The following is a 10,523-nucleotide window of genomic DNA, read 5'->3' as shown; positions in this document are numbered from 1 at the left end:
ATGCTGGGAATGAAGGAATTGAGAGCTGCCCTGTGGAGAAGGGCTTGGGGGTACTAGTGGATTAAAAACTGAACATGACCTGGCAATGTGTGCTCACGGACCAAAAGGCCAACCGTACTCTGGGCTGCATCAAAAGAAATGTGACTATCAGATTGAGGGAGGTGATTCTGCTCCTCTGCTCTGCCCTGGTGAGTATGCCCTGCAGTGCTGTATCCAGCTCTGGGGTCCTCAACCCAGGAAAGAAGTGGACCTGTTGGAGGGAGTCCAGCAGAGGGCCACAAAGATGGTCAGAGGGCTGGAGCACCTCTCATATGAGGACAGGCTGAGAGAGTTGAGGTTGTTGAGCCTGGAGAAGAAAAGGCTCCAAGAAGACCTTATTGCAGCATTACAGTATTTAAAGGGGGCCTATAAAATATGGACAAACTATTTAGCAGGGCCTGTAGCAGCAGGACAAAGGCTAATGGCTTTAAACTAAAATGGTAGAATCAGACTAGGTACAAGGAAGAAATTTTTTACAGTTAGAGCAGTGAAATATAGGAACAGGTTGTCCAGGAGGTGAGAGATACCCCATCCCTGGAAACATTCAAGGTCAGGTTGGATAGCGCTCTGAGCAACCTGCTGTAATTGAAGATGTCCCTCTTTACTGCAATGGGTTACACTAGATGAACTTTAAAAGTTCTTTCCAGTCCAATGCATTATATGGTCTATGATCAAGATGAATGAAGTAAATGTCAGTCAGGTTGCCACATATGATGAGGCTTTCCAGGCAAAAGGAGGATTAAAAAGGATTAAAGGAACTAAACAACAGTACAAAGACACTAAAGTTAATGCTCTCATTTAAGTCACTTAAGGAGAGTAAAAGCTAGAATTGCAAAGCATCGCCCCAAAGAATGGCTCCAGAGAAAGGCAGCTAAGCAGGACAGAGGACTTTGTGACTAGCAGAGTTCCTTAAACATCTTCTGGGAAACAACAGACCAAAACAGAGGGTGAACTGTAGCATAACAGGTAGCCTCACAGCTCCTTTTCCCCTTCCGGGTTGTTACTTAATGAGAATTTAATTTGTAGGTGTGTGGTGGAACGTGTGAAATTGCAAGGGAATAGAGAACATGTGATCAAATGTTACAGTTCTTGAATTAGCTTAGGAAGCAAGGAAATAACAGCAATACCAGTTTGCTCTCAAAAGACACAGAAAGAGAAACTGGGGAACACAAACCCAAATACAAGATAGGGAGATTGTTTTCATGAACTGAACTCTGGGAACTGGAGCAGGAAATCGTGTTAGCCGAGACAGTGCATGAGTTAGCTGTCATGGTAGATTTCATGATGGGTAACATCTCAGAAATGTGAGAGAAGTTGTCTCACACTTTAGTCTGGGAAGTTACCTTTGGATCTTGGTGAAAAAAAACGTCTGCAGGCAGTGTGAGACGTACTACAGGCAGCCTTATGCACTCTGTTACTGGAGGCACCATTAGGACAATGACTTAATGTGGTACCTTTCAGCAAAAGAGATGACAGGCAATGTCTGAAATGCATTTTGAAATTAAACATTTCAAGGATCTTAAATGCCAAAGTCCCACTGAATCTCAAGCAGAGATGGATTCCTGATCACTTACAAGTAATTCTGAGGGACAGCATGATAAAAGAAAAGGAAGCCCACATTTTGCAAACTGAGAGGGTCTGTAAGGGCAGCTCCAATGCCAAACATGGGTATGTGCCACCACTTACAATGAAGGCATATTGGAATGAAGTGGGTTTTGTTAAGCTCTTCGTGGCTACTGTTTAGCCCCCACTGTTGATCTGCACAAGAAGCTGCGAAGGACACGAGAAACTGAGAGAGCTGGCAACAAGGAGTTCTGTGACATGGTGGAAATGGTGGGTATGTAATTATAAAAAAAGGCTGTTTTGATTGAGCTGTTTTCAAGGGACTGGCAACTAGCAAAATAAAATCAAAGCACAAAAAATTAGCTGTTTGATTCCTAAATGGGTTCTGGGAAACAGAAATCTCAATTTCTTCTTTTGTAAAATGAAATGAATAAAAATGAATAAAAAATGAATATCAAAGACATAGTTCTCTCTATTAGCAATTTAATATAACAAAAACAATCCCCAGGCCATGGGTTTGGGTTTTTTTATTTGCTGTGGTCGAAAAAAAGAAGGTGAGTATTACGCAAGTTTTTCTGCACTCAGTTTTCATTTGATGTTTAAAAAACCATGGTGTTGGGTTTTTTTTTTTTTTTATTGTGTCCCACTGTGGTCTTTTTGAAACATTTAACATCTTTGCATGGGATGTTACAGCTTAGATTTTTAGTTTCATTTTAAGATATAGGTTGTAATCATCCATGAAATTTTCTGTGAAACATCTCTCCACTGTACCAAATGAAAGAAAATTATATTGTACTGAGACTTGTAGAATGAAAGTATAGGTCTTGTGCTAGAAGGCCTGAAGGACTCATCATTGTGACTGCCTTTGATACCTTGCCAAAGACAGGACATCCATGGACTTTTTGACCCTGACAACATCCAACGTGAAACCAGTAGGTTTTTCAGATTTCATGCCCTCCCCTTACACGCCATGTCTATATTGAGCCACAACTTCAGCTAACGTGGCTTAGCTGATTTCAGCTTTGCTTATTTACATTGCCAAGGATCTGCCACGCATTGTTTTCCCTTTGCAGTCTCTGTGACACTGCGTAGTGATGTGCCCTGTGTGACATACAGCTAAAGCTTATGGGAGTTTCTTCATTTCTGTATGTCTGCAAAATGAATCCTTCACTCCTTCAATCCACCTCTGGTAGTGAGGTGTATCTGTTGGGACCAATGTGTGCTTAGAACAGTGTTATGAAGTCCCCTGACACACCAGTAGCCTGTTTTATTGTGAGTGCAGTTGGAAACTAGGTGAGCCCAGCTTTACTTTCCAGTGGGACCTCTTCCCAGCTGTTGCTGGTGTTCCTTGGTGACTGCTGGGCTTGCCCATTGTCCTGAGGAGAGCCGGGCTCAGGAGCAGCCTGTGGTGAAAAGGTCCCCTTGGTCTTTGTGTCTGCTATCCCCCAGAGCAACACCAACGCTGCATGGATGTCTTGCTATGTAGCTATGCCCTCATCACCACCGTGCCTTCTCCTTTTCTACCTGTTTCAGCTCCAAAAACTTTGCGAGCAGCCAGTGGGACTATTCCCGGGCACCACTGGGACCACCAGTCTCCCGGCGTTGCCCCCTCACGGAGGAGCACAGTCTGGAAACAGAGATGCCTCCTGCGAACCAGCAGCGGACGCTGGGACGCACCCGGGCCCTTGGCACTGAGGGGGATAGCCGTTGGGTGAGCCTCTCCGCCGCCCCTTCCCGGGCTACGCGTGCCGCCGGGCGAACAGCGAGCACACGACGGGTCAAGACTGAGGAGGCGGGGGCGGGAAGAGCGGCGGGGGCTGCCGGCGCCGCGCGACCGCGAGGGGTGGGAGGGAGGGCCGGGCGGCGGGGCCCCGCGGGCCGGGAGGGGCGGGGCCTGCTGACACCGCCCCGCCCGGGCCCTCACGCCTCCCCCCGGGGAGCGGGCCGGGGAGGAGCCGAGGCCCCCGCCTCACCGCCCGCGCGCGGCGGAGGGGGCGGGGCGGGCGCGCCCCCGCGCAGACGCGGACGGCGGGGCGCGCGCAGGTGGCGGCTGGCCCCGTTGCGTTCAGCGCCGCGGGCCGGCCTCCGCCGGGGTTACCGCGTCGCTGGCGGGGAGGGAGGGACCAGGGAGCGAGCCGAGTGAGCGAGCGCCGGGCAGCCCGGTCGGGGCTGCCATCGGCGTCTCCCACGTGAAGGGCCGTAGCCGTCCGGGTGAGCGCCGCGGCCGGCCGAGGAGCCCTGCTGCCCCGCAGCGCGGGGGCTTTCCCTCCGCCTCCCTGCCCCCGGGCCGGGCCCAGCCGTTCGCGGGCCCTGCGGGGCGCCGCTGCCCCTCTTTTGGCCGGCTCCCGCTTCGCTGCTTCTGCGAGGCGGTTGTAGCCGCGGCGCTGCCCCCGTGAATACTCCTCACGGGGTGGGCGTGGGGAGGGAGGGCTGCGACGGCCTCCCGTCCGCGGGTGTCCCAGCCCCGCCGGCGGTGGATGCGCCCCGGAGGAGTCGCCGAGCCCGCCCAGCCTTTTCAGCCCGCGGGGGGGACGCGGGGCGCCGCGATGACTTGACGCCGGGCCGCGGCGTGCCGTGCCGTGCCATGGAGGGGATGACACGCTTCGTGGTGGCCTCGGTGGCCACGGCGCGGTGGCGGCCGGCGCTGCCCGCCCTGCTGCCGCTGCTGCTCGCCGTGCCGGCGCTGCGGGGCTCGCCCGCCGCAGGTAAGGGAACAAAGGGTGCCAGCGGGGCCGGCTGGGCCGCGGCAGGTGTGCCGTGCCGTGGTCGTGCCCGAGGGGGCTCGGGCGCCGCTGCCGAGGGCAACCGTCCCCTTGCACCGGTGCCCGTTAGCGAGCGCGTGCGGGGTGCGGGGGGAGGCAGCGCCGGTAACAATGCGGCGGGGCGGGCGGGGGCCGCCTGTGCGCGCGGCGCTGCCGGGGAGCTCCGCCAGAAAGCGCGCGCATTGTTTGCAGCCAAACCGCGTCCGCTCTGGCGCGGGGCCGCGAGCCCTGCCGCGGGCAGTTAGGACGCGCGGGGCTGGGGGGGGAAGGAGCTGGCGCCCGCTCCGTGGAAGCGAAGGTGATGAACCGATGTGGGGAGGGGTGTTGGTGGCAGCCCTGCCCCATGCCCCGCGGGGGACACGGTGTTGCCGGGCGTGTGTGGGGTGTCCTGTGCCAGCCGGTGGTCGGCCGCAGTTGTGGTCGCGGCACCCACTCCCCTCTCCTGGCCCTGCGGCTCTCGAAGTGCCCTGGGGCGTTTTGGGGTGGGAGTGCCTGCGGGGTGCAGGGCAGCCTGGTTGTCCATCGCCTTTCAAGTTAGGAGGCATCGGAACCCCTCGAAACGCACAGCGTTGCTTTCTAAGCAAAGCCATGGCATGACTTTACTGTGGAGAGAAGTGGCTTCAGAGGACGATGTATTCAGTAGATATTTCAAAAGAGCCAGGAATTAGTGGCCCCCTTTTTCCTCTTCTTTTCTCTAGTGGTTCCAGACATCAGAATTAGTCTGTAGTTAAGCAGATGGTTTAATCATAGAGATGTCTCTTTTGGTTCTGGTCCCATAGCGCTTCTTGGTTCATCTGTAATACTTTTTTTTTTTTTTCCTTTTTAAATAAAAGGTGTAAACTTTCATTTCATAGAAAGAAGGCAGTTTTGCTGTGACTATAGGCTTTCTTTTTTGTTAGGTACGAAAGAAGGCATTTTTATCAAAGTCAATACGTTGCTAAAAAGCGGGAGAAGTGATACGAATCTGCATTAGCCTGTATCATGAAGTGGACTGACTGGTGTTGACTCTCTTACTTAAACACCAGAATTGTGTTGATTATTGTTGGGTACTTAAGAAGCTGCAGTGTTATAGAACATACTTGTCTTCTTAATATTCCTTTCTTTCCACTTCAGAAGGTATTCTGCGTTTATGGTGATGACTGGTTAGCTTTTCAGGGAAGTTATATTCTGCTCCAACTCCCTCCGTAGCCAAGAAGAGATGTTCCTTTTCCAGCCTACGTGAAAGTCGATAATTTCTAGTAATCCAGCAAGTCTCTTACTTAACTACACCAGGCTTTGCGTACAAATAGGAGAATGCAAAGCAATATGTTTGTAAGTTGAAGATTTGCTTGCTTTGCATCTTTGGGTTTACTAGAATGGCTGAGCATTTTTTTTTCTAGATTTTCATAGTAAAACAGTGAAGGCTTCTGTTTGTTTGTCTAATACTTAGTAGTTCTTAATGAAACATTGTATATTTCTGTAAACTTTTATGTGATTGCGGTACATTCTCCTAAACAACTTAAAAGCAGGAGTAGAAATATTATGTAACTTAGCTAGTGTTTGGGCTCCTGGAAGGGAGCACTCAGAGACAGCACATCTCCCCTGAAGCGATGCGTTCTTGTTCAGTCTAGGACAGGAGCCTTCAAGCTGTTTTGATTTGCCAGTACTCTACATTTTTCCACTCGGTACATGAATTGTGTAGGCTGAACTTTAGTAAACTTAAGAGCAAACTTGCTCCTCAGAAGATACCAGAAGAAAATCATAGGCATCTCAGAAATGGTACCTTCATGGCAGAGATTGAAAGGTTACAGGTTGCAGAGATCAATAATATTTAGTTCCTTTTTGGTTAAGGTGAAATGCTTTTTCATAAAGCATGACAGGAGGCTGGTTTCTCTGTCTTGGGCCCATAATTTTTTAAACATTAAGACACAGCCTTTATCCTAATAATTTCTTTAGCCTTGAAGTGCTTTGAGGGTATAATAGGTGGTGTGAAACAGAAGTAGATGTGTGCTGGTCAAATGGCAGAGGCTTGGACAACATTTATTTAATTGCTCAACAGATGTACAACTCTCTTGAGTATCTCCCGTGGGTGAAGTTCATTTTCTTTTCAGTGCCATTTAGTCTTGATTAGTTTAGGAACAAACACAGCTTTGAGTTATGCAGAAAATACATACATTAAGAGCAGGCTCTTAGAGCCACTGGCTTGCAGTTGAAATAGCAAAGTGAATGTCAGTACTTAAGAAAATTAAATAGTAAATCACCTTGGGTTTTGGAGTGCTTGATCCAGCTCCCACTGAAGTCACATGTCACTGAATCAGGGCTTCAGCTTCTACAATTAAGCAGATACTGAACTCTTAGTATGTGGACAGACCTCTAAAGGTAGGTATGCATTTGAGCACTTCTGTGAACTGGGGCTTTGGTCAGGCTCTGTGAATGTCTTACTGCTTAGCCCAGGCTGTGTTTTTGCATTTGTACCATTGCGCAATTTGTGCAACTCCCGCACTGACAATCAGGAGGATTTATCTTGTCTCGCTGCACTGTTTCATCAAGAGATGAGAGCTATGTGCTGGGCTTGGGAAAAGTCTGCAGCGAGTGTCCTCAGAGACTCAAGGACCAAAGATCTGTGGAGGTCAAGCAAAGAATCAGATAAAGCTGCCTTATGGGACACTTGCAGGATATTATTTATTCAATTTAATTGCATGAGTGTGTTGCAGACACTGAAGTTGGCATCACGTCTCTTGTGGCCGGTTCAGCTTGTCAAGCTTGCTTCTAGTTCATTTTCACAGAAGACCCATATGGTTGGGGGATTCCCTTTAAGACTGCTTTCTATGCCGCCCTTGCTTTATTTATTTCAGCCTCATGTCTGCAAGCTGTAGTCTTGTCTTGCCAAAGGAAGTGTGCTTTTGTTTTGCATATTCTTTCAAGAAGTTAGAGTGTTAGACAAGCTAGTGGACAGTGCAGCTTTTTGTTCAGTTGTGTCTGTTTTGTGAGTGACATTTGTTTTCAGTGAAGCGAGGTCTTAGATTTCTCAGGCGGAGTTTGGACTTAAAATATAGCATGCCTTTAACAAAGTAAGCTTTAACAGATTTGACCTACCTTGGGTAATAGATTTCAGGCACCAGACACATTAAAGAGCAGCGATTCTTAACTGCAGCACAAATCTTTTCCAAGAGGTCTTGGGAAGCTGCTGACTGTGGTAAGTGGCAGGTTCTGACAACCCAGTTCTTTTTTCTCAATTCAGAGTGTGTGTGGGGAGTTGCTTGGGAGAGAAATGAAGCAGAATAGGCTTCTTAATAATGCAGTCTCACTTCAGCTGTGGGAGACATGGCTTTTCTTCATTTGAAAGTAAATCTGTTTATGGCTGATGTCCTAAACTACCAGTGAGCCTCCAGCCTTGCCCATTGTGGCATGCAGTATGAAATAACACTAATTGCATAAGAGTTATTAAACAGAGTATGTCGTGGGAACCTGTGTATAAGTAAAAAGCCATAAGGAAATAGCACAAATTGTCTTTTACATTTTGTCTTGGAGCCTCAAACTTAAGTCAAATGGTAAGGTTAAATGAACAGTGCAGACTTCAGTTCTTTTTTGGTCTGTGTATAAGCATCACATTTTCACAGAGTCGTTGTTAGTGTGGCCAGTTTTGTGCTGTGAGGTTACATGATATTATGTCTTTTTTTTTTCCCCTCTCTTTAAAAGTCATATATTTTTGTGCTTTCTTTAGTTGTTGCTAAACACATGAACTCAATAAGAAATGTGATTGACACTCTCTATATGTGCTGTGTTTTCAGCTGTTGAAGTTATTAGAGACAGATGTTTTGGAAGACTAAGGGAAAACCTTTCATAAGAGCAATGGATTAGCGGTGTCATCTTCTGATTGCTTGAGATGGGGAAAAGATACAACTGACCATCAGTACTGTCGTCACTGATTATATCAATGTAATTAATTACACTTAAAACACACAGAATAAATATTGGAAAGTGGTAGACTGGGTAGAGTGTAAGATAAGATACTTGTAAGAAATAGCTGCTTTGCAATGGAGTTGAGAACAAAAGCATTGAAATTTATAAATTGTGCATTTTGCTATGGGCTGAAGCTTTTTCTTCCTTTGTAGAATGTCAGTTGAAAGAGTTCAGATATTTCTGATGTTGAGACGAGGGAAAACAATGGTTTCTGCTCTGAGTTCTGCCAGCTTCTTTTCTGAACTTTAATACCCTTATGCTTTGGAACATGCAGTTAAACTTTGGCAAATTGTGTCTGCTCTGAGGAGATGTTTGCTGCTGCTTTGAAAGCGATTTTTTTTTTCCATAAGCTTGTAGCAACTCAATTTAGACACACATAGCTGTCATAGAAATAATGCATTTTTTTGTCTGTGAAAACTTGAGTATAGTCTGTTCTCAGTTAATACTGACCAGTGAGTATATTTGCCACTTGGGCAGCTGTACTGTGTGCTTCCTGTCACCCAAAAATGATACATAAAAGACTGGACTGTGCTGTGGAGGTCTGTCTGAACTGCTCCAGAAGTGGGACTAACTTGAGCTTGAGAATGACTGAGAATTAGCACCTGCCTGCCTTATGTTTGAGGATGTCTGTTACATAATGGAGTGGTTTACTCTCTTTAGGGGAACTCTGGCATATGCCTTGTGGTGCAGTGTTGTGTGGTGATACTTGATTGCACAAGAGGGAAAATGGAGAGAAGGCTATTAGAAGGAGCCACCATAGGACTGATTTAGTTAAGCAGCAGGGAAAGGTCTCTGGATCTCTTCTGGTTGCTGTTCTGTTCATTGAGATATGTGCAGAAACCTGGGAGTTGTAGGAGTAGGAAGAGACACACAAATTGCAAGAGGGTTTGTCAGATGAGAGAAACCGTATCTGGCAGAGCACAAAGACTAGGAGGCAAGACATTAGGCCAAGAGTGGGAAATAGGTCTGTTCATGAGGAAAACTGCAATGCAGAAGTTAAGCCTAGAAGAAATAAGCAGTGCAACCTGGTAGTAGGGTAAGCACACTGGGAAACACAAATGAACTTGATTTAAGAAAGGAAAATAAACCTCAAAAAATGGTGTTGAAAGGAAGATGCAGAAGTAGAAAAGGGACTGGAACAAGGCTGGAAGAAATGTGGCTGAAAGCATAAAGCTTGGAGTTTAGGAACAGGGAAGCGTGTGCCTGCAGCCCTGGGATGCTTTCTCCAGAATTTGGCACACAACCCAGGGCTTCAGAGTGTTGGCCTTTTTCTCCTCTCAGCCAGGAACATGATAATCTGCTTCAATGTATGAAACTGATCCTGCTCTGGGGAGAAATGGGTGTTGGATAGCAAGTGAAGTTATCTATAGGACTCTTGCTGCTTGTGAAGCAGATGTTTGAAGATGTGAAATGAATGAGATGTGGGACAGGAAAGTTTGAATAAAGGTTTCACTGCTAATGTAATTAAATGCTGTCCTAGACAATTGAATTGTGTTGCTGTTGCACAGTTTCAGTGATGTGAGGGAGTTGCTTAAACCAAGCTTCCCACAGGTGGTCACTAGCTGTGTGTTCTTCATTTACTGGACGTGAGACCTCTGGGATCTGTGTTGCAGAAATGCTGAGTGCTTGCAGCTGCCAAATAAATGAAAGGGAGATGTTCTTGAGTAGATTTTGTGTCTGTAATTCTAAATACTCAATGTTTCAAATTAGGAACTCAGAATTTGACCTTGTTTCTTAGATTCACCATTTATAAAATGTAATTTCTTAGATATAATTCCTTGTTTGAGTTTTCAAATTAGTATGAAATGTTCAGATGTAGTAACAATGAGCACAAAAAATAAGTTTTATCAGAAAGATTTTTGTCTTTAAAATAGTAAAAATCTAGTGGATGATAAATCAATCTACCAAGCTTGAATCCATAGAAGAGTGTTAAGAAATAAACTATTTGTAAGCAAATAAAAAGTAACAGATGATGTAACTATGCATTTACCACACAAAGACATTTGCAGTGAGAGTTAACTAGCCTCAGGGATAGGAAGACCTACTGTGCTGTATAAATGCGTGGAAAAGGATTTTGTCAAATGTAAAAAAAAAAGAAAAGGAGAATGTTCAGAAAAGTAACTAATTTATGGTTGCTGATATTTGCACACTTTCAGTTTTAACAGTTTCAGCCTACATCCCTTACCTGCATGTTCTGCAAGGACACACTGTTTTCTA

At 46.7% G+C, this 10,523-nt stretch overlaps 1 protein-coding gene across 3 annotated transcripts in view; it reads left to right on the top strand.

The window, feature by feature from the left end:
* Nucleotides 1-4,064: 4,064 nt before the first annotated feature.
* KIAA1549 (KIAA1549 ortholog) overlaps nucleotides 4,065-10,523 on the top strand; it is a 144,730-nt gene continuing 138,271 nt past the window's right edge. For all 3 annotated transcript variants that reach the window (XM_062011122.1, XM_062011114.1, XM_062011127.1), the window contains exon 1: nucleotides 4,065-4,307. In XM_062011122.1, coding sequence (XP_061867106.1) covers nucleotides 4,187-4,307 — 121 coding nt within the window. In that variant the 5' untranslated portion in view covers nucleotides 4,065-4,186. The remainder of the gene's footprint in view (nucleotides 4,308-10,523) is intronic.

The sequence above is a fragment of the Colius striatus genome, chromosome 1, assembly GCF_028858725.1.
Source record: "Colius striatus isolate bColStr4 chromosome 1, bColStr4.1.hap1, whole genome shotgun sequence".
NCBI lineage: Eukaryota > Metazoa > Chordata > Aves > Coliiformes > Coliidae > Colius > Colius striatus.
This window is presented reverse-complemented; position numbering and strand designations above follow the sequence as displayed.